Source organism: Lactuca saligna, chromosome 1 (assembly GCF_052625555.1).
Source record: "Lactuca saligna cultivar CGN05327 chromosome 1, ASM5262555v1, whole genome shotgun sequence".
Lineage (NCBI taxonomy): Eukaryota > Viridiplantae > Streptophyta > Magnoliopsida > Asterales > Asteraceae > Lactuca > Lactuca saligna.
The window spans coordinates 32091978-32116522 of record NC_136417.1 but is presented as its reverse complement, the minus strand read 5'-3'; the positions used below and the strand labels follow the sequence as shown (position 1 = coordinate 32116522).

At 32.4% G+C, this 24545-nt stretch overlaps 2 protein-coding genes across 4 annotated transcripts; both read right to left on the bottom strand.

Annotated features, from left to right (window-relative positions):
- Window positions 1–509: 509 nt before the first annotated feature.
- Window positions 510–4750, bottom strand: LOC145031610 (squamosa promoter-binding-like protein 1). 3 transcript variants are annotated; one of them, XM_078980206.1, is made up of 10 exons: window positions 4627–4750; window positions 3529–4545; window positions 3307–3455; window positions 2902–3228; window positions 2718–2792; window positions 2525–2632; window positions 2257–2374; window positions 1834–2123; window positions 1197–1754; window positions 510–1119 (listed from the first exon to the last, which is right to left on the bottom strand). In XM_078980206.1, exons 2-10 carry the CDS (start codon window positions 4289–4291, stop codon window positions 670–672), a joined length of 2838 nt encoding a protein of 945 aa, XP_078836332.1. In that variant the 5' UTR covers window positions 4292–4545; window positions 4627–4750; the 3' UTR covers window positions 510–669. The 3 variants fall into 3 exon arrangements, with proteins under 3 accessions (XP_078836332.1, XP_078836339.1, XP_078836347.1); XM_078980213.1 differs by having other exon boundaries at window positions 3529–4474; XM_078980221.1 differs by having other exon boundaries at window positions 2902–3225; window positions 3529–4750.
- Window positions 4751–5214: 464 nt separating this feature from the next.
- Window positions 5215–24519, bottom strand: LOC145004532 (uncharacterized). Its single transcript, XM_078963469.1, has 20 exons — window positions 24508–24519; window positions 24346–24418; window positions 24152–24277; window positions 23935–24028; window positions 23729–23856; window positions 23554–23645; window positions 23052–23248; window positions 22841–22961; window positions 22588–22767; window positions 22434–22502; window positions 22274–22355; window positions 14669–14830; window positions 14334–14579; window positions 13790–14225; window positions 12710–13638; window positions 11786–12593; window positions 11376–11596; window positions 10760–11248; window positions 9917–10609; window positions 5215–5222 (listed from the first exon to the last, which is right to left on the bottom strand). Exons 1-20 carry the CDS (start codon window positions 24517–24519, stop codon window positions 5215–5217), a joined length of 5166 nt encoding a protein of 1721 aa, XP_078819595.1.
- Window positions 24520–24545: the final 26 nt, after the last annotated feature.

Sequence of the window (24545 nt, the reverse complement as noted above, 5' to 3'; positions counted from 1 at the left end):
TTATTCCTGTTGTTGTTTATAGTGTTTTGGTGGAAGAATATAAAATGTTCAATTGTATATGTGTTTGTTAATTTGGAAGTTGAAGGTTCCTTGTTTGCTAATTTTGATGAAATTATATAACAAATGGTTTGGTGTCTCCTAATTTGAAGAAAGAAGCTTCGGTGTCTGCTAACCTTGATGGAAATTGTATCACAAAGGGTTGTGTCTACTAACTTAGAGACCGAAGATTTGAGTCAATTAATTTGGATACATCAATTCATTTGAAAACCGAATGTTCTATGTTTGCTAACTAAAACATCAACGTCTTTTAATTTAAAAACGAATAAAATACAATGCTTTTGTTGACTATACTATTATTGGTATGTTTATTGATGTGATTTATGTAGCAAGTTGTTGACTTAACTATATGGTTATTGATGTGATTTATGAACAAAAAATCAACTTCAACAAAGCAAAATGAAGAAACAAATTACCCTACAAATCATATAAAAAATAAAGTATGGAAATCATGAGAAAATACAAGCACCAAAATATACATATAAATATGCAAACACCCAACTTGAAGTTCATATCCATCCATACAAATCCAGCCCTTTTCTATATATAATATTAATACATTGAAAACAAAGTCTTGAAAAATTACCTGTATATAATATATAAGCTTTTAATTTAACTTGCCCCATACTTGAGCCTTTCCCAAATAAAAGGCTGGAACACAAACATAACTTGGGGCGAACTCTTAAAAAGCAACGCCACACACACACAAACCGCAGCAATCGCCACCATGGACAGCATCGCTGGCTTATATATCGCCAGCGAGGATCTCACCCCACCATAATACCCCAACTTCCCTTCACACGCATTACACCTTCCCTTAAACACCAATGCCTTTTCCTTTTCCTTTTCCTTTTCCATTTCAAATCCCTTAAATGACAATGACAATTCTGCCCCCTCCTTCACCTTTGTTTTTAAAGGAATATCAACCACCACATGTCCCTTGTTTTTATTCATCTTTCTTTGAACCAAATGAATGTAAGGGTAATGGCCTCTAAGGGACGCGTAATCATAAGGTGTTAAGCCACTACTGTCATGACTTTTTCTCCATGCTTCAACCCCCACCTTTTAAATCAATTCACAAAAAATCAGACAATTTTCTACAGCTTACTTAAATTAAACTGAAATTTGAAAACAATTACCATTTGAGGATCATTTGTTAATGCATCGAGCACATCCTCAGACCCATCTTTACCAGCTGCAATATGAAGAGGTGTCAAACCAGCGGGCCCCACCGCGTCAGGTTTAAAGAAAACGGCCCCGGGCCCGGGCCCACGGAAGTTCAACAGAAAGTCAACCATGGGTCTTGAATTTCTTCTCACAGCTCGATGGAGTAAACCGATGTCCATCAAGGCGGTTTCAACTGAAGTGTGGTTTATTACTGTTATACCCTTGAAGATTAGGGTCAATAGTTTGTTGACCACATGACACCAGTCATGGTCAACTGAAAACTCTATGAGCCATCTGAATCGGTCAAACGAAAAAGGATCTGAATTTGGATCCATGGATGATGATAATCTTGATTTTAATTGGCTTCGATGTAGAAGCCAACCCATTTCATTTATAAAATCTAGTGCTTGATTTCTTGCTTCTAATTTTGAATCATCTATATCGGTTTCTAGTGTACGGATTTCTGAACACACGTCTTCTTCCGCAACTATAAATGGAAAGAAACTGCTGCTCAGACTGTCATCCTCGATCTAATCAAAAAATTAAAACATAAGAAGATTCCTCAAAATCTTTGAAAAAATTAAGGAGGATTCAGAAAATAAAGATCACCTCAATGAAGCCTCTACCATGGATGTTAGGTATAGAGCAGGAGAAGGTTAGAGACTGGAGGTGGTGGTCGTGCCTGATCGACGAATCTCCACCGTCCATTACATCTGAGCAATTTGTTTGGATAAGGTAACTGCCTTCTAGGGCACAAGTCAACCTTGATGTTGACCATGAAAAGCTAAAGCCTTTGACTGAAAATTGAGCAGTTTCAGAGAAAGAAACTGCTATGGGTTTAACACTCAAAATGGTTGAGTTTTTATTATGAGGTAAAGATGTGTTCAGAACAATCTGGCCTGTATACGCAAGAAATCAAGAATCTTGGTGAGATTAAGAATTAAAAAATAATAATAATAATAATAAAGTAACTTTTTTTTTTTTGTTCTTGAAAACATATTATGTGTGTATAAAAAGATTACAAGAACTAACCATCGCATGCAAATGCAACATGATCCAACACCCTAGTGTAAATCCATCCTGTTCTCCAAAAAGAATCGCTAGATGCTTCCAGAAGCTTCCTCAAATTACTGCTTAAATCATAGCAAAGCTGCAACAAACATATACTCATTTTACAAACGTTACAAAAACCTCAAACCACCTTTGGGAGCAAAATTGAAAATATCAGTTATACTCAGGGACCAAAAATGTAATTAACTGTATATAATATTATTGGGGATGGAGTGACAAGGAAATGTACCTCATCCCAAGAGGAATTATCCATTCGAAGATAAATAGATAATATGATGCATCCGGGCTTGATATAACCTTCAATATCACTTGGACTTTGTGACAACCAATCAAGAATCTGTATTTTAAACAGTTTACCAAATTCAGCACAAAAATAAAATTATCAGAACACCATATAGTCTACAAGAAGTAAAAAAAAAGACCTGGTTTCTGAGGAGAACAGGCAACTCGTTTGGATCTTTTCCAAATAGCTTGAATACAATCCTGTCTGTACGACTCTGAAATTTTGAAGAAAAAAAAATCTCTTTAAAGATATTTTTCATTTAAAAAAAAAAAAAAAAAAGGATTGTACTATACTATTTTAGACGTATACATAAAACTTAATACCTGTGCCTCGCCACTGGAGCTAGATGGTGACTGTGTTGCTGTGGAGCCTGATGTCTGAGGTGGACTTGATTTGTGTGGGTCCCCCCCACGTAACCACATGGGGACATTGTCTGTATTTTCAAAGGTATCAAAGGTTTCCATGCAATCTTGAGAATCATCATAAGCATTGTTAAGGTCAATGGTGTTAAATTTCATCCTTCCAACTCCAACAGTAGCTTCCATAGGACTGGATTTAGGTTGGAATGAGATGTTGTTGTTTGAGGGGTCAGTTATTTGTAAAGCTCCTCCATTTTCCATTGTTTCATATTCTAAAGGCTGTGAAGCCTCCTATAAACAAATCTTCATTCTTAGATGTTGAATTCAGTTTTACAGATAATTAATTTATGCACCTGTGTCTGTATTTACCTTCTCAAGGGTTGGAATGGATGTGGAAGCATTCGTGAAATTTTGAGATCCAGTTATTAATCGAGATAAGTTGCTAGCATTGATGTTGCCAAGATTCTTCAGTAGATGAGTGACCAAATCTTGCTCACTCCTTTGATCTGAGGTATTGGCTGCAATAAATAAAAAGTTAACATATAAATTACAGAGATATGCCAATATATAGTATTATGTTCAAGCACTTACAGTGGATATTGGTGAGTATTCTCAAAAGACTAATGAGCAAGTAACTACTCCCATGTTCATCATTCAAGGACACACCATTAACTGTATTTTCAGGATGTGTCTTCCTTCTCCTTCTATTATGTCCAGCTAGACGCCTGCGACAGCTTCTTTTTCCTTCATCAAACTCCTGAAGAACATGAAACCTGCTGCACTGTTGACAAAACCTCTGCATAACATTCAACACCAGTGCTTTGGTGGCTTTAGAATGCAAATCACAAACTTTATGCCTTCTATGATAATCCTTAGCATTGCTTAAATCCGTTCTACAATCATCTACTTGACAAACTGCACGATTGGATGTAGTTCCAGCAACTTTGGTCTTCTTCCCAGTCTTCCCCTCCCATCTCTCAACCTCGTCTTCGGTTATGGGGTATACTTGACCACCAGCACCGAGTTTGAGGTTTAGAGCTCCAGCTTCACCACATACCTCTTCTTCATCAAGGACCATAACCCTCCTCTTCCCTTTCTGATTTTGCAGATTGATTTCGACAGAACAAGATGAAGAACTGTTAGACGCACCTGTGTTTGTCTGAAGTTCGGATGTAGTAACGGGAAACAATTGTCTGCTACTGTAATCCGATGGAGTGGCGGTAAACAGATCAGCGTCCCATTTCCAGTCATTTAAATCCCATTCCATTGTTCTCTTGCCGACAGCCTTCAAATCGGACACGACTGGGACTGGCCCATAGTAATGATGGGACTTTTCCCCAAATTTAGCCTCCATTAATCAAAATCTAAAATAAATCAACCCAACTCCAAGGTGCTGCATATGATCTGGTGAATTAATCCTTATCCGAAACACCTAGTAAATAGATTCCCGGTTTCCTTGACAAAAAAAACCTAAATCCACAACTGTAAGTTGCAGCTTCAAACTCTCCTTTGGTAAAATTAAAGGTCGTCGAAATCTCTTACATTGCCGGAATCATGAAACAAACAACCAACAATATATCCATGAATCCGAACAACAGCCAAAGTGCGCTGATGAATAATCATATAAAAATGAATGGTATAGCTAATAATAAAGAAAACATAGGGAGCTTTGAATTCATGAACAACTACCTGGAGTTACGGAAATAAAGGGGACATAAGGAAGACGATGATTGAGGAATGAGGAGAGAGAGATGTAGTGTGAGAGTTTTGGCCTTTTGGGGACGGCAGTCTGCGGAGAAATATGTGAAAAATAAAAGAATAAAAGTAAAGCAGAGGGAAATTAACAAGACAAAATAGAAAAAGTGTGGGAGGGTGGTGGGGCCTGATTGTTATCGATCATTTCATAATAATAAATAATAACTGAAAACGATTTTTTTTTTTTTTTTTTTTTTTTTTTTGAAACGGACTGAAAAATGAATTCTATTTTTCTTTCTTGTATCGGTTAAAAGGTATTTATGATCGTCTAGATTTTGTTCATGTTAAAGGTGCGAATATGAAATTATATAACTGTCTAGATATTGAATATTAAGTTATTTAGGCTTGGGTATGGTGTTACATTCATGGTCCCGTAAGCGCCAAATCATATTTGTCATTTCTTATCAAAACTTGTTATGTTATTTTTTTAATATACAAAATAAATAATTTAAGCATAACATTTTTTTTAAAAAAACTTAAAATAAAAATACAACACATCGAAAAAGAACATAGAAATTCAAATTACAAACCTAAAATTTTTAAAAAACATAGAAATGTAAAAAAAATTAAAAAAAAATAAAAAAAAAGACAATAAAATTAAAAAAAAAAAAAAAAACCTAAACCAGATGTTATATTTTTTGCAAGCTCCTTTTTGGCTTTTAAAATCATTTCTTGTTCGCGTCCGGATAACTCGTTTGTGGGTCTCGTTAAAATGGACATTTCATGAGTTTTTTTTATTTCTCATGTGCAATAAAGACTTCAAGCCGTCCATTTTTCTTGATAGTTTGCCGACATCTTTGGAAATAGTTACCGCCGTTTTTCCCGTTCGTTTGGCCTTGTCTTTTCCCATGGGATGAGTGGCTGTTGGAACCTTAAAATGTTCATCTTCATTGAGATCAATCCCAATATGCACATCAGATGATTTGGTTCTTTTAGACGAACCAAATCATTTTTTTGACAGATTTACGAGAGGCGCCCTTCCATTTTTTTTTTGTAGTGGATTCTCTTCCGGCTCAGATTCTGTTTCCGGGACGACTTCATGTTCCGCTTCAATTTGAATTCAATTTGGTGGTTCATTGGGAAGTCAAGAATATCATCAAATGAATTGAACACATGCATCATTTGGGATGAGAAGTTCATTTATGGTTGGTTTTGAAATTGGAGTTGTCTTTGAAATTGTGATTGGTTTTGAAGTTGAGGTTGTTTTTGGTGTTGAGGTTAATTTTGGCTTGGAATGGGTGGTAAACACCACCAAAATATAGATTCGGTGGAGAATAAATAGGCTGATCACGTTAATTTTGAATGAAAGTTGGCGAAGAAAGTGAGACATTTGGGTTTTGAGTGTTTCATTTGGTATTTTTTAGCTTCTGGGTTGGAGAAAGAAGCTATTTTTTCAAAAAAAAAAAAAAGATTGTTTGAGTGATAATTTGAAAGTAGTGAAATGGGATAAAATATGAAAAAGATAGATATTTATATAAGGTAAAAATGGATGATTTTTGATTTTTGATTTTTTTTGAAAAAACGGTAATTAACAAAATCCTCCCAACGTTCACATTTTTGTAACCCAATACAACCTCTTGATGGTTCATATGCAAAACATATAAATCTTGTGTGTATGCAACCCTAATAATTGATCTATGTTTTCTCTAATTGAACATAAAACTTGAACAACAAAATAGAAACCCTAGAACACTAGCATATTTTCGAAAAATACAAATAAGGTTAGAAGAATCATACCTTGATTTCTATTTAGTAATAACAATGAAAAAATCTTGTGTTGTTGAAGCCTTTAAAGCAAGCGTCACAAATATCACGTCGTGGTTCACACCCAACACTAGAAAATGAAGATGATTGAGAAGGAGGAGAGAGGCTAGAATATTCGGCTAGATCTTCCAAGAAGCAAGTGGCCGAAAATTCTAGGGTTGAGTTGTATATATGGTGCAGTCAGGAAACCTTAGATAAGCCCTAATCTAATATTATCTTAAATCGACTAATTATCCACTTTCATGTTTATCCATCAACGATTATTCTAGAATCCCTTAGGCATGAAGAAACCATCCAAGCCTAATGAAGGGTTCTAGATTGTCTCTTGCTCAACTATTGAACAATTGCACTTTAGTCCCTGCACTTTTAATTAATTCATTTAATCCCAAAATTAATTTCAATTAATTTCTAATTAAATATTATTATTTCTAATTTATATATTATTCTTATAATATATTAACAAATTATTTATTTCAGATTATTAATCAAATAATAAATCAGTCTCTTTCTCGAAAATCATCATCTTTAGTTAGTTTTGAGGACAACCTAAAGGATTGTGCTACTATCAATATACATATATACAAATTATAGTTATGGGCTTAGACACCTAATTCAATAGTCTCTCACTTGGATAGGTCTAATAAATATAGTTGTCAGTATAACTTCAAAAACTGATTAGCAAATTGTAGCTCTCAAAAGACGTTGTTGGACTCTAACCTAGTCAGTAATGTGTCTTAAGATAAGTGATCATATAATCATCTGTTCTGCAAGATATCATGTGGACATAAGACATGGAACAAAATCAATCTCATTTTCCAATAATTTGTGTTCCCGATTTATGATTTGTAATGACAAAAAACTACTAATCGAACATGTCAATTTAGTCATGGTTGGGCCCGACACTATAAGTCAACACTAAATCATCGAGGGGCCTAAATATATCATTTTTCCTTATTAAGGCAAAAAGTAATAGATAAACTTTGACTTATATGCTTGTGCTTTTTACTCACCAAATTATGCATAACAATATGTTTTATAACATTAAGTTATGTGTTTACATAGTATCAATGTACAATTGGTTTGTAAACCACGGCTCATATATCTCCGTTTAAAGATTATAAGATATTATCGTATCAGAATTATTCGTGATAAATTTCATGAAGTAATTCTCTGAGTGTGGGTTAATCCAATACTTAAAATTCTTTTTTTCAAGTACTCATGAATGTTGCAGCAAACCATTGCTATGTCTAAACCCTTAGACAATCTACCATCCAATTAATCACATCCTTAATTCACTACTTACTTCCAAAAGTATGATCGACTATGGATGTTTGAATAATCCAATTACTCTGGAAGTAAAACATGCAAAATGAAACACAAAATAAACAATATACAAAAGGTAGTAACCCAACTCATAAACAAATCTCCATTACTTGATCACCAAAAACCAGATATATTTATTTTGTTCCAAGTTTCTAAATAATTATCTACCCGCTAAAACTAATATCATCCTTCAGACCAAAGCTCTTAGCATGCATAATGTGCTTGACCCTACTCAGACTCTTCATGAGGGAATCTTTTGGATTGTCTTCTGATGATATCATCTTCACAATGAAGTGACCTTATTCTACTCTATGTCTGATGAAATGGCATTTTATGTCGATATGAAGTGACCTTATTCTACTCCTTGATGGATGAAACAATTTCAAGGTCTCTAATGAAGTTTTTTAACCAAATCGCATCCTTTGATGTTTCACTTGTTGCTATGTACTTTGATTCACGAGTAGAATTAGCCACCGTCTCCTGTTTGGAACTTTTCTAGGTTACTGCTCCTCCATTAAGGGTAACACCCGACCAGATTGAGAACGAAAGTTGTCTCTATATGTTTGAAAACTAGCATCACTATACCCGATTACTCTCAACGTATCATTGCCACCAAGTACAAGAACTCAGTCCTAAGTTCTTTGTAGATACTTGAGAATATTCTTAACTGCTATCCAGTGAGCTCGACCTGGATTTCCTTGATAATGATTGACCATGCTCAAAGCAAAAGCCACATCAGGGTGAGTACAGGGCATAGCACACATGATAGATTTAACGGCAGAAGCATATGGAACTCTACTCATTTCTGTTATCTTTGTTGGATTAGTATCTAAGCCTGTAACCATATTTGGTAAGTACTTGACCCGGTTGTGCATGGTCCTTCTGGGTTGCCTTCACCAAAGCTACTTGATTGGAGAAATAATAGAGAAAGAGGTTGTTATGGTTTACTAATATATTATATGAATAATATATTAAGGGATAAATCATATTTATTTAGTTACCATTGGTCAAGAATTAATTTTGTGATTAAAATAAGTTAACTAAACTAGAGGGGCTGAACTGTAATTATGTGATAGTTGCAAAGTAGGACAATGGATGCCCTATAGGATAAGGTGGACGAGTTCAAGGGGATAAGGCCTTAGAATTCATCCATGATAAGGTTTCTAGGGTTATCCTTTGGGCTACTTGGTGAGCAAGCCACCAGATAAGAATAAGGAGTGAAACCCTAATCCCTACACCTATATAAACACCCCTTGGCATGTGAAATTCGTACATGCCTTGATCTAGGGTTCCTAGAGCCGAATTCCATATCTCTCATCTTTCTCTCTTGCCTCTCCATTTTGTCTTGGTGTTTGTGAACCATTAGAGGTACTACACTTGTGGTACTTGCTTTCGAAGACAAGAAGATTCAAGATTTAAGTTATTATTACAATACTAGGTTAAAATCCGTGGAACCCACGGGTGCTGTTTTTGAATTGAATTTAAAAATTAATTATTTAATAAAATATTATATCAATAATTCTGATAACTTATAAATTGTAATATTGAATATTTAAATAATTTTTTTATTGGTAATTATTTAATTACTAACTAAATGGGAAGTATTTAATTAGGAATGAAGATTTTTGAAAACTATTTTTTTTTATTCATCATTCTAATTGGACATATGCAGATGATACAATACCAATGTGTGTAATGAAATTAACATAAAATACAACAATATGTAATTATAAAAAAATACAGTAATATGATGGATTAAGTGTGATTTCCTAAAATTGAATAAAACGACGTTACAAAAAAGTTGGCTACAAATTTCGAAAAACTTCCTTATAAACAACATTGGAAGTTTTATTTGTGAGTTTGCCATCTTTATCTAAAATTAATAATTTTAATCCCTCTCTACTCTGAACTCTAGATAAGGCAACATACAATTGTCCATGTGAAAAAACTGGATTTTTCAGAAACAGACCAACCTTTGACAACGATTGTCCTTGACTTTTGTTAATAGTCATTGCAAAACATACAGCCAAAGGAAACTGTCTTCTTGTGAATTTGAAGGGAATCTTTTTTTCTGATGGAGTTAAAGACATTCTTGGAATAAAAGTCCGATTTCCAATATTAGTTCCAGTTATTATACGTGCCTCAATAACACGTTTGCCCAATGATAACACCTGTAGTCTTGTGCCATTACATAAGTTGTTTTTCTGATCAATATTTCTCAGTAACATTACTGGAACACCAATTTTTAAAACTAATTTATGATTTGGTAAACCGGATACTTTGAGTCCATTTAATACATCAGGAGAGTATAGATTTGCATCAAATTGATCATGGAGAAATTCGGATTCACATATGCAGTCTGAACTTAAATATTCAACTTGATCTCCTGGAAACTTCTTAAGTAAACGGTCGTTTATTTCCTGGACAACTTCATTTTTTGGAGCAAGTATCGCTCTTTCTTGGAAATAATTTATATCGCTATAGTACTCTAAAATTGAAGGATATATAAACTCAATTAAGGAACCTATAGGATCATGTGAATCATTAATGAGAATATCATCTGGAATATCGATAATCGTTTCACCGTCGTTCGGACCACCAAGTTTTCCTTCTCCTATATCCAACAACCAATTTGCAAAATCTCTTATTTTTCCTATATCTGATTGATCCCTTCCAACAGTTAGCCTCATGTTTTTTGTTAATCTATGGACTTTGCAATGTTCCCATAAATATGAAGAACTCAAAGAAGCATTTACAATGTTCTGTCTACTACCACCAGGCACAACAGGTAGAATTTGTCTAAAATCTCCTCCAAAGACAATAACTTTCCCTCCAAATGGAATATTTTAGATGGTTGAATTTACGCACCTTAATAAATCCTTCAAAGTTCAATCTAAAGCTTCAAATGCATGCTTATGGACCATAGGTGCTTCATCCCAAATTATCAAAGAGGTTTTCCTTATTAAGCTTGCCAACTCACCGTCTGGATTTATGTTACAAAAAGAATCCTCTGTAAGCTCAAATGGAATTATAAATCGAGAGTGTGCTGTTCTACCACCGGGCAATAATAAGGAAGCAATACCACTTGAAGCAACATTTAATACAATATTTCCTTCAGATCTAATTGCTGCAGATATTGTTTTCCATAAAAAAGTTTTACCCGTTCCACCATACCCGTAAACAAAGAAGACACCTCCTTTATTTTGTTGAATAGCACTCTTGATGTTTAGGAAAATGTTCCGTTGCTCATTTGTTAATGCAAGAAACATACGATCATAGTCATTCTTTATCACGGGAATGTCGTAATCTAGTTCCTGGGTGATAAGTCGATTGTTTGAAGAAGAAACAGATTCAACATCTGGGTATGGCATGTTTTTGAAGTTTTTGAGAGTAGAGTTGTTTCGAAGTAAAATTTGTTGTATTTCGAACAAAGTTAAGTTCTTAAGTTCATCTACTCTGAGAGACAATTCTGCACGAAAATATTAAATAATTAATAAAATAAGTGGTTGATATTTAATAATTTCATTACTAATTATTTAATGGGTGTTGAAAAATAAAAATAAATTAATTTTAAAAAATAAGAAAAAATGTAATACCTGCTGACTTAAATCTTCGTCGTTGGCTATATAGAATTCCATCTGCCAAATATTCCCATGTATTTTCCCAAACGATCTCTGGTTTAGACATACTATTACACATCAACAATGTAGCAAATAAAAAGCGTAGATAAAAACCAGATCCATAATGACTTGCTTCTTTAATTGCATCAATGTATTCCTTGTCATCATCTAATAGCCCGAGTGCATAACAGGCATCTCTAAAAGAAGAATGTGTTTCTCCATTTACCGTGCGAATTTAATCAAATGATGTTGGTCCTTTTACTTTATTTAAAAGAATCCTTAAGAAATATGCTTCACCTAGTTTAGGTGAAACTGAATGAATTCTACCGATGGCTTTTCCTACTTTCCTTCGCTTCCAAAACCGACCATTTAATATCCAAACAAACTTTGTAGGGAATTCAACATATGTGAGTTTTCGTGCTTCACTGTTGATTGCATTACACTCCATCCAAGCTGTGAACTTTGAAGCGGCAACAGAAGGTTTGTCAAGAACATCATCAATATCATCATCTTCGCCATATACAATCTGTTGTTGATTAGGAAGATGAAAAGGTAGTCTAACAACAGAAGGATATCTGCAATGAACATCAAATCTAAAAATTCGCCATGATGCTTCACATGCTGATAAATATCTACAATCGTAATATTCAGCTATTTCATCGACCGCATCATTATTTTCACATTCATTGTTGGTTGGTACAACAGCAACTGTAGCTCTATCAGGACCCTTATTTATGTATTTAAACAAATACTTTATAGAAGATCCCTGATTGCACCATTCAATATTAATATGTGCCTGATATCTTTTCAATAGATATTTGTTGTATGTAACAACATTTCTATTATCCAACCTTACACCTGATTTTTCTACAAAATGACCATCGTTTCTTCGCCTATATAACGGAAAACCATTCTGATCAACAGACGAATGATTAATGAATTGTTTTGGAAAGTTTTTAGAGCACTTTTTATCCACCATGCATGGACAATTCATATTTTCAGCTCCACATGGACCATGAATCATAAACTCATTTACAAGTGAATACAATTCAGAATCTTCAATTCTGTCTGGTATCTCTGCTGAAATTATTGGATCGATAAGTTCAACAGTTGGTAGCTTGTTGTCAGAATGCATGAATAGACATATATGACTATGCGGCAAACCTCTTTTTTGAAATTCAATGGTATAAACATCTGTAAAAGAATTTGACAAAAAATAAAAGAGAATGTGATTAGATATCAAAACATATTTAAAATATAATAATAAGATCAATGTTTTATAAAAAAATTAAAAATATAGTTTTAATTACATGCTTGAGCTTTGCCGAAAATTTGATTCTCCCTTAAGTCTTTAATGAATGCATCAAGCTTGATCTTAAACAACCTAAATAGTATATCAGGTCTGTCTTCTGGTTGAAGTGAAGTATTCTTAAGAAACCTTTTAATCTCAGGCCATTTGGGATTACACGTAAAGGTTATGAAGAAATCAGGATGTCCAAACCATTTACATAGTGACATGGCATCCAAATAGTTTTGCAGCATATAGCGTGCACCTCCGGTAAAGGATGAAGGTAATATGACACGTTGGCCGACATTCGAGATATCAGTCGTTCCTTGAGCTTTTTGGTTACATAAATTTTCATAAGAATCACATCTAAGAACATGTTGTTGCCTACGTATGTAGTACATTCTCTCTGTTTCCATCATAGTATAGGCATCTACCAGAAATTGTTGAAACAACCTTCTTGAATTAAGTATGAGAAAGAACGAATGATCTCTGTCTTGAATCCTATAAGCGAAATATTCTCTCATTGTACATTTCGCACGCTTGCTGTTGGTCGTAAATGACACACCTCTATGAAGAATGTCAACACTATAACCATCATCCCCATATGGAAATAGCAATGGATATTGGAGAGGAAGGTACGAAGGATGCAATTCACTGATACGTTGTAGACAACCATTTTTTGTTTGAACGACGATATCCATCTTTTCGATTGAATCCGAAATGTCACCAATTATTAAAGCAGCAACCTCAGAAGCAGTCGGTAGGTTATATGTTCTTCCATCTTGCTCCCTTCTCCCGATAAGTCGTAATTCCATATCAACTTCTGGATTTTTTTGAAAAGTATCTCTTATCATTCTATAAGATCTAACCAAAACATTATTTGAATCCAACATCACCTTAATGTCTTTAACAATATCACTATCAGTTGATGTTGATTGATCTTTTTCACCACTAAAATAAATAAATTTATACATAATATTAGTAATATATACATAATATATATATATATATATATATATATATATATATATATATATATATATATATATATATATATATATATATATATAATAGATTATGAATAAGAAGTTTGAGAAAATACCGAAAACATCTTTGTCTATTTGTAATTTCGTTGTCAGTGTCATAAATGTATAACTGAGAGAATTTTGGTTCCGATCCTTTTGCTGGCAAAAGACTTCCAATACTATGATAATTTTGACCACCCAATCTGAAAATGTAAGGAGCGTTTCCTCTATTGATTGAAGAGTAAATTTTACCACCCATCGACGTGAAAGAAAACATTGAATTGTAACGTCGAATGTTTTTCATGAAGTGTTTGCTTTTTGAATCCATATTTCGAGACATTCTTTCATAAGTAGGGGGTGCATTCTTTAAGTCTGGAAGTTGAACTTTGCCGTAACCACAACATAATAAATAATCCGTGTTCCCATTTTCTTTACCTCTAATGGATTCATTTCTCCATAACTTTGCACGACATGTTTGACATACAACATCTTGATCACCATGATCCAAATATTCTGTAAAATAAAAGCGTTGAATAAAATATCAATGAATTTTATAATTATATAGAACATAGTATCTGAAATGTAAAATAGATTTTATTTTTTCATTACCATTTGAGATACCAACTATACGATTTTCATTGTTCACTTGATGTATATTTTCTACATCTTCTGTCAAATCAATCAATGGGATAGGGGATAAATGTCTTGTCTTCGTTTTTAATTTATGACATCCTGGATTTAACTTGATTGATGATGAAAAAGTTGTTACTGTAGATGCATTTTTTGATGTCATATCATTTGAAAGTACATGGTACTGTCTTTTCTTTGCTAACTTGAAAGTAATATATTTATCGAAACCAATGTTATCTGAATAAAATAAAAATAAAATAGTTAACTAAATAAATAAATATTTACATAATGGATAATAGTATATTTTAAAAACCATAAATAATTACCATTCGTAATGTTAGATAACGGATTTATAACATTTGTAATGTTAGAAAATGGAGTTCTAACATCTGTAAAGGAAGGACAATATTGTATGGTTGTGTTATGCTTTGCAGGTGTTGTAAATGAATTGACATTTTGAGTTTGACGAACAATGTTGGTTGATTGATCTGCAAATAGAAATAACTTATAAAACTTGTAAATATATGTATTCAACTATATAACAGTAAAAGATGGAATATAAAATACTAATACGGTTATAGTTAATGGTTTTTTTGAAGAGATGCTGTAATGATATACTTGGAACGTTTGGTATTGTTTTTATTTTCTTCGATCTTTTATTTTCCAAATATATTTTTCTTTGTCTTCTTTTCTCTTTGGCCTGCATGTGGTACATGTTACTGTTGTTTTCTGCATAAGAAGACATAGGTTAGGAAATGAAATGTGAAATTATGTACATAATATGTTTATATAATACAATTGAAATTAGTTAGAATTAAATAAATAATGATAATAAAGTAAATGTATTTAAAAAGTTACCTTTATTAATTTGTTTATTAAAATGTTAGCATCATGACTCATCATCCTCATTTCCAACCTAGGGTTTATTCGATTTAAATCTACTGTTTCCCCAATTTCAACCAATCGTGGGTTCGGATGATATCAGGGGTTAAAACCCTAGATCTCCATGGAATCAATGAAGGTAAAATTGTGTGATACACGATAATCGTGATGATTATAAATTGCTTATTGATCTTATGTATCTATTCAAGATTATTTTTTTACAATTAGAAAAACATCTATTCCAGCATATTGATTATTGTTGTAAATTTCAACCATAAATTCATAGAGAAAACAAAGTGATCTAAACTGATAATATTAACCTGACATATGGATATGGAAATCTTGCAGGTAGAACTGGAATGAGGATTACAACTTTAATGAAGCAGTTTGATGTAAGCTTAATGAAAAAAAAATCGCAGAAACAATTGAACATTAAGAAGACGAATGAGGTGTTTCAAAATTTTGGATTTCACGTTTTGAGTTGAAGTTATATGCTTGAATATTGGAAAAAGATTACGATTATATGATTTTATTGTTGTTGGATCTTTATTAGATATAATTTTCTTCCTGATTTTTTGGAATTTAAAAGATTACAACTAAAAATTAGTTTAATATTCAAAGTTCATCTAAAAAAGGAGTATAGAATATTAGGAAATAGTTGGTTGAATATAGGTTATTTACAGAAGATAATTAATTATGCTGCAACCATTACAAAAATGTATGAATTAATTTTAGAGAATCAAAGATATAAATTTTGTTTACAATTGGTTATTGATTATTTATTAAAAATAACATATTTATCGTGACAAAAATAATAGTTATTCTAAATAATAGACATAAATGTTCCATGTTTAAAATAATCAACATAAAGATGCGAGGGTGATTATGGTTAATATTCATTATTGGAGTCAAATGTAGTTCACGTGTAAAAGCAAAAATGTTCGCATTTGGTAATACAAATCAAAATTGGGTTTCGCATATGAGGTTGTATGGATTGGGGTTAAAGATGCGAAGGTGATTATAGTTAATATTCATTTCGTATTTGGTGAGACAAACAACTCAAATGCGAATGAACTAAAAAAAAATGACTGGAACATGCGAAGAAAGAGGGTGAATGAAGAATGTGAATTTTACAGTAGAATGCGAATTGGGGAAGAAAGCTAAGAATTTCGCATTTTTATTATACAAATTGATTGATTGATTGATTTGTCTTAATTGTTAATTGCGATATATGAAATACTTATCAAGTTAGGGGCAATATGGTCATTTTGAAGTAAAAGAAGCCTTGGTTATTAAATGAATCATACGAAGGATGTGTTATTTGATTTTGGAATTGGGGCGAATAATCGAACGATTTGGAGTTGCGAATTTGATTTTGAAAAGCCAATCAGTTGGGTTCGCATATGAAAACAGATAAGTTTTGATTTTCGATTAGCAGTTGGGTTAATTGGGTTATTGATTGAGGGACGATTCGTGAATAAAAATGCGAAGTCAAGAAGGACTGTGAAATGTGATTTGTTCAATATTGGAGTCAAATGCAGTTCACGTGTAAAAGCAAAAATGTTTGCATTTGGTAATACAAATCAAAATTGGGTTTCGCATATGAGGTTGTATGGATTGGGGTTAAAGATGCGAAGGTGATTATGGTTAATATTAATTTCGCATTTGGTGAGACAAACAACTCAAATGCGAATGAACTAAAAAAAATGACTGGAACATGCGAAGAAAGAGGGTGAATGAAGAATGTGAATTTTACAGTAGAATGCGAATTGGGGAAGAAAGCTAAGAATTTCGCATTTTTATTATACAAATTGATTGATTGATTGATTTGTCTTAATTGTTAATTGCGATATATGAAATACTTATCAAGTTAGGGGCAATATGGTCATTTTGAAGTAAAAGAAGCCTTGGTTATTAAATGAATCATACGAAGGATGTGTTATTTGATTTTGGAATTGGGGCGAATAATCGAATGATTTGGAGTTGCGAATTTGATTTTGAAAAGCCAATCAGTTGGGTTCGCATATGAAAACAGATAAGTTTTGATTTTGGATTCGCAATTGGGTTAATTGGGTTATTGATTGAGGGACGATTCGTGAAGAAAAATGCGAAGTCAATAAGGACTGTGAAATGTGATTTGTTCAATATTGGAGTCAAATGCAGTTCACGTGTAAAAGCAAAAATGTTCGCATTTGGTAATACAAATCAAAATTGGGTTTCGCATATGAGGTTGTATGGATTGGGGTTAAAGATGCGAAGGTGATTATGGTTAATATTCATTTCGTATTTGGTGAGACAAACAACTCAAATGCGAATGAACTAAAAAAAAAATCACTGGAACATGCGAAGAAAGAGGGTGAATGAAGAATGTGAATTTTACAGTAGAATGCGAATTGGGGAAGAAAGCTAAGAATTTCGCATTTTTATTATACAAATTGATTGATTGATTGATTTGTCTTAATTGTTAATTGCGATATATGAAATACTTATCAAGTTAGGGGCAATATGGTTATTTTGAAGTAAAAGAAGCCTTGGTTATTAAATGAATCATACGAAGGATGTGTTATTTGATTTTGGAATTGGGGCGAATAATCGAACGATTTGGAGTTGCGAATTTGATTTTGAAAAGCCAATTAGTTGGGTTCGCATATGAAAACAGATAAGTTTTGATTTTGGATTAGCAGTTGGGTTAATTGGGTTATTGATTGAGGGACGATTCGTGAATAAAAATGCGAAGTCAAGAAGGACTGTGAAATGTGATTTGTTCAATATTGGAGTCAAATGCAGTTCACGTGTAAAAGCAAAAATGTTCGCATTTGGTAATACAAATCAAAATTGGGTTTCGCATATGAGGTTGTATGGATTGGGGTTAAAGATGCGAAGGTGATTATGGTTAATATTAATTTCGTATTTGGTGAGACAAACAACTCAAATGCGAATGAACTAAAAAAAAAATGACTGGAACATGCGAAGAAAGAGGGTGAATGAAGAATGTGAATTTTACAGTAGAATGCGAATTGGGGAAGAAAGCTAAGAATTTCGCATTTTTATTATACAAATTGATTGATTGATTGATTTGTCTTAATTGTTAATTGCGATATATGAAATACTTATCAAGTTAGGGGCAATATGGTCATTTTGAAGTAAAAGAAGCCTTGGTTATTAAATGAATCATACGAAGGATGTGTTATTTGATTTTGGAATTGGGGCGAATAATCGAACGATTTGGAGTTGCGAATTTGATTTTGAAAAGCCAATCAGTTGGGTTCGCATATGAAAACAGATAAGTTTTGATTTTGGATTCGCAATTGGGTTAATTGGGTTATTGATTGAGGGACGATTCGTGAAGAAAAATGCGAAGTCAAAAAGGACTGTGAAATGTGATTTGTTCAATATTGGAGTCAAATGCAGTTCACGTGTAAAAGCAAAAATGTTCGCATTTGGTAATACAAATCAAAATTGGGTTTCGCATATGAGGTTGTATGGATTGGGGTTAAAGATGCGAAGGTGATTATGGTTAATATTAATTTCGTATTTGGTGAGACAAACAACTCAAATGCGAATAAACTAAAAAAAAAATCACTGGAACATGCGAAGAAAGAGGGTGAATGAAGAATGTGAATTTTACAGTAGAATGTGAATTGGGGAAGAAAGCTAAGAATTTCGCATTTTTATTATACAAATTGATTGATTGATTGATTTGTCTTAATTGTTAATTGCGATATATGAAATACTTATCAAGTTAGGGGCAATATGGTTATTTTGAAGTAAAAGAAGCCTTGGTTATTAAATGAATCATATGAAGGATGTGTTATTTGATTTTGGAATTGGGGCGAATAATCGAACGATTTGGAGTTGCGAATTTGATTTTGAAAAGCCAATCAGTTGGGTTCGCATATGAAAACAGATAAGTTTTGATTTTGGATTCGCAATTGGGTTAATTGGGTTATTGATTGAGGGACGATTCGTGAAGAAAAATGCGAAGTCAAGAAGGACTGTGAAATGTGATTTATTCAATATTGGAGTCAAATGCAGTTCACGTGTAAAAGCAAAAATGTTCCCATTTGGTAATACAAATCAAAATTGGGTTTCGCATATGAGGTTGTATGGATTGGGGTTAAAGATGCGAAGGTGATTATGGTTAATATTCATTTCGTATTTGGTGAGACAAACAACTCAAATGCGAATGAACTAAAAAAAAAATGACTGGAACATGCGAAGAAAGAGGGTGAATGAAGAATGTGAATTTTACAGTAGAATGCGAATTGGGGAAGAAAACTAAGAATTTCGCATTTTTATTATACAAATTGATTGATTGATTGATTTGTCTTAATTGTTAATTGCGATATATGAAATACTTATCAAGTTAGGGGCAATATGGTCATTTTGAAGTAAAAGAAGCCTTGGTTATTAAATGAATCATACGAAGGATGTGTTATTTGATTTTGGAATTGGGGCGAATAATCGAACGATTTGGAGTTGCGAATTTGATTTTGAAAAGCCAATTAGTTGGGTTCGCATATGAAAACAGATAAGTTTTGATTTTGGATTAGCAGTTGGGTTAATTGGGTTATTGATTGAGGGACGATTCGTGAATAAAAATGCGAAGTCAAGAAGGACTGTGAAATGTGATTTGTTCAATATTGGAGTCAAATGCAGTTCACGTGTAAAAGCAAAAATGTTCGCATTTGGTAATACAAATCAAAATTGGGTTTCGCATATGAGGTTGTATGGATTGGGGTTAAAGATGCGAAGGTGATTATGGTTAATATTCATTTCGTATTTGGTGAGACAAACAACTCAAATGCGAATGAACTAAAAAAAAAATGACTGGAACATGCGAAGAAAGAGGGTGAATGAAGAATGTGAATTTTACAGTAGAATGCGAATTGGGGAAGAAAGCTAAGAATTTCGCATTTTTATTATACAAATTGATTGATTGATTGATTTGTCTTAATTGTTAATTGCGATATATGAAATACTTATCAAGTTAGGGGCAATATGGTCATTTTGAAGTAAAAGAAGCCTTGGTTATTAAATGAATCATACGAAGGATGTGTTATTTGATTTTGGAATTGGGGCGAATAATCGAACGATTTGGAGTTGCGAATTTGATTTTGAAAAGCCAATCAGTTGGGTTCGCATATGAAAACAGATAAGTTTTGATTTTGGATTCGCAATTGGGTTAATTGGGTTATTGATTGAGGGACGATTCGTGAAGAAAAATGCGAAGTCAAAAAGGACTGTGAAATGTGATTTGTTCAATATTGGAGTCAAATGCAGTTCACGTGTAAAAGCAAAAATGTTCGCATTTGGTAATACAAATCAAAATTGGGTTTCGCATATGAGGTTGTATGGATTGGGGTTAAAGATGCGAAGGTGATTATGGTTAATATTAATTTCGTATTTGGTGAGACAAACAACTCAAATGCGAATAAACTAAAAAAAAAATCACTGGAACATGCGAAGAAAGAGGGTGAATGAAGAATGTGAATTTTACAGTAGAATGCGAATTGGGGAAGAAAACTAAGAATTTCGCATTTTTATTATACAAATTGATTGATTGATTGATTTGTCTTAATTGTTAATTGCGATATATGAAATACTTATCAAGTTAGGGGCAATATGGTCATTTTGAAGTAAAAGAAGCCTTGGTTATTAAATGAATCATACGAAGGATGTGTTATTTGATTTTGGAATTGGGGCGAATAATCGAACGATTTGGAGTTGCGAATTTGATTTTGAAAAGCCAATCAGTTGGGTTCGCATATGAAAACAGATAAGTTTTGATTTTGGATTCGCAATTGGGTTAATTGGGTTATTGATTGAGGGACGATTCGTGAATAAAAATGCGAAGTCAAGAAGGACTGTGAAATGTGATTTGTTCAATATTGGAGTCAAATGCAGTTCACGTGTAAAAGCAAAAATGTTCGCATTTGGTAATACAAATCAAAATTGGGTTTCGCATATGAGGTTGTATGGATTGGGGTTAAAGATGCGAAGGTGATTATGGTTAATATTCATTTCGTATTTGGTGAGACAAACAACTCAAATGCGAATGAACTAAAAAAAAAAAATCACTGGAACATGCGAAGAAAGAGGGTGAATGAAGAATGTGAATTTTACAGTAGAATGCGAATTGGGGAAGAAAGCTAAGAATTTCGCATTTTTATTATACAAATTGATTGATTGATTGATTTGTCTTAATTGTTAATTGCGATATATGAAATACTTATCAAGTTAGGGGCAATATGGTCATTTTGAAGTAAAAGAAGCCTTGGTTATTAAATGAATCATACGAAGGATGTGTTATTTGATTTTGGAATTGGGGCGAATAATCGAACGATTTGGAGTTGCGAATTTGATTTTGAAAAGCCAATCAGTTGGGTTCGCATATGAAAACAGATAAGTTTTGATTTTGGATTCGCAATTGGGTTAATTGGGTTATTGATTGAGGGACGATTCGTGAAGAAAAATGTGAAGTCAAGAAGGACTGTGAAATGTGATTTGTTCAATATTGGAGTCAAATGCTGTTCACGTGTAAAAGCAAAAATGTTCGCATTTGGTAATACAAATCAAAATTGGGTTTCGCATATGAGGTTGTATGGATTGGGGTTAAAGATGCGAAGGTAATTATGGTTAATATTCATTTCGTATTTGGTGAGACAAACAACTCAAATGCGAATGAACTAAAAAAAAAATGACTGGAACATGCGAAGAAAGAGGGTGAATGAAAATCATACCAACCAATTAAAATATCTTTATAACCAAAACAATAAAAGTATCCAAAAATATTCAAAACCAATAATATTTGACATCCTAAATACCCCAAAATAAAAATTATACCAAGCAATTAAAATATCTTTATAACCAAAACAAATGATCAAAATATATTAAATGTGTCTTATAACCGATAGAAACTCACTTTTCAATTTTTGGAATCAAGAGTGGAGTTTCCTCTTCGGTTGACTTTTTTTTAGCCTTAGTTGAACTTAAATCATATCCAGAATCAACATCATAAATTTCTTGGAGGTTGCGCTTCAAATCACCTGATATTTTGCAAGGACTTGTTGCGGTTGACTTATCAACTGTTGAGGGTGTAAAACTTTCGTCTGTTTGTGAGATCACATCCTAATTTAAAAAAAAAATGTTTGATTCCTAAAAAAAATAACTAATATAATTAAAAGTTTATAAAATAAAATGAAAAACCTTTTGAACAGGCTGTACAACATCATCGGATTCCAAAGCAACTTGATTTAAGGAGACAGATTGATTACTCTAAAAAATAAAATGGAAATATGTTAATCGTTATGTACTTTAACATTAAAGAATTGTAAATTTTCAACAATAAAAAATTACATACCATAAGTTCTATTTTACTTTCCAATTCACAAACAATGGACATATCTTCTGTAACTCTGAGAACTGTGTAGATGTTATTATAGTTGTTGACATTGTATTCTGTAATATCTACAACAAAACCAAATTTGCGGTTTTTCAACACATTAAGTTGCATTGGAAATAGGGCATCACTGTCTCCGGCCTGTAAGATATATTTTAATAAATTAAAAAAATTAAGTAAATGTTTTCTGATTTTAAAGGTATGAATAATATACCGCATCATGTATCTTTTTCAACTCGTAGGCACTTATATTTAACAACCTCATTGCTTCCCTATCAAAAAGAGTCAATCCAATGGTTCCGGTACAATCTTGTACGTTAATTGGAATTATATACCTAAAACAAAAAATAATTATGTCATTGTTAGTGTTGTTTTAAGATTGACAAAATTAATAGAAATAAATATGTCTATACTTTATAACTGACTGAAATTCAGATTTTTTGCATTGTGCATTTGTACACTCGACAACCATAGTTTCTGAAATTCCCTCAGGGTTGGTATACGAATGATTGGTTTTGGGAACAGGGATAATTTTTTTTCCACATTTTTTGCATGCTTCATAATACCATGGTAGATTCTGCCTTATATTAACAATGGAAGCAACTAATAAAAACTTCATTTCCTGTATCATATAAAATGTAAAAATTATTAAAATAAATTATGCAAAAATAAAATGTAAAACATATAAAATAATGCAATATACCTTAATTGGTTCGGTGATCTCACAGATTGTTTTTAATGGAAAATTGCCCTTAAAGTCATCTGTATATGAAGAAGAGTAGCTTTGAAATGTAGTTATGCTTTTTTCAGTTATACCGAAATTGTCATGACATTTCAACCTGTAATGTTTAATTTAGATTCATGAATATTAGGTTTTGTGTTTTTTTTAAGTTAAAATACATTATAAAAAAATAAAAAACAATTGGAAACTAACTTATTTTTAAACTCATTTATTTCATAAATGTCAGAATTTATGAACAATTTCGTTACTTCAAAATGACTTTTAGCTTCACCAAGACCTGTAAAAAATGTATATCCAATTATTAAAATTTATATAAAAACAGTAATTATAAACATCTATATATAAAGACTGAATACAAACCATTCCAAATGTTTAGCTTCAAAAACTGCATCACGATAACAACAAAATTAACAGTCGGGTTATTTTTTAGGTATTCTGAAATTTGATATGCTTGACTTCCAAAAATAGTAACCTTCAGATGTACAGAACTAAATAAACCATAAAATAGTATATTAATATTAATTTGTGATTAATTAAAGATAATAAATAATACAATATAATCTCACTCTAGGTTGCTAAGAGTGACTTTTATATAATGCTTGGATGGTACTGGATTTGAAGTTTCAAGAGGCATAAATGACACGATATGTCCAATAACATCTACACAACAGATACCACAAAAAAATAAAAGTTTAGGATTAAATTCGTAATATTTAAATAATAAAATGTATAACCAAAAAAACAAATGATAAAAAATGATTTTATTAATATTTTATGACTAACCAAAGAATGTGTCTTTTGGGCATGTTTGTTCTATGATAGAATTAAAGTCAACAAACATAAATCCATTGATCGGACCCGAGAAATCATCACATTTTTTAGGATGCTTTTCCAATCCAAAGTTAAGGTCTGTTTATGACCTGTATAACTAAAACCATTAGTAACAGCAGCCATATTGGGTTTTATAACTATATAACTTTCATCTTCCTTTAAAAGATGACGAAATCTGGAGAAATTCTGATTGAAGACACGAGCTTGGTATTGTGTACCCTGTTTAAAAAAAAAATTAAAAATTATTATGTTCATGAAACATGTCTAATATTGAATGATGAATAAAAAATATATCAAATACAACAAACCTCCTCATCCATGATGATCATTTCAATGGAACAAACTT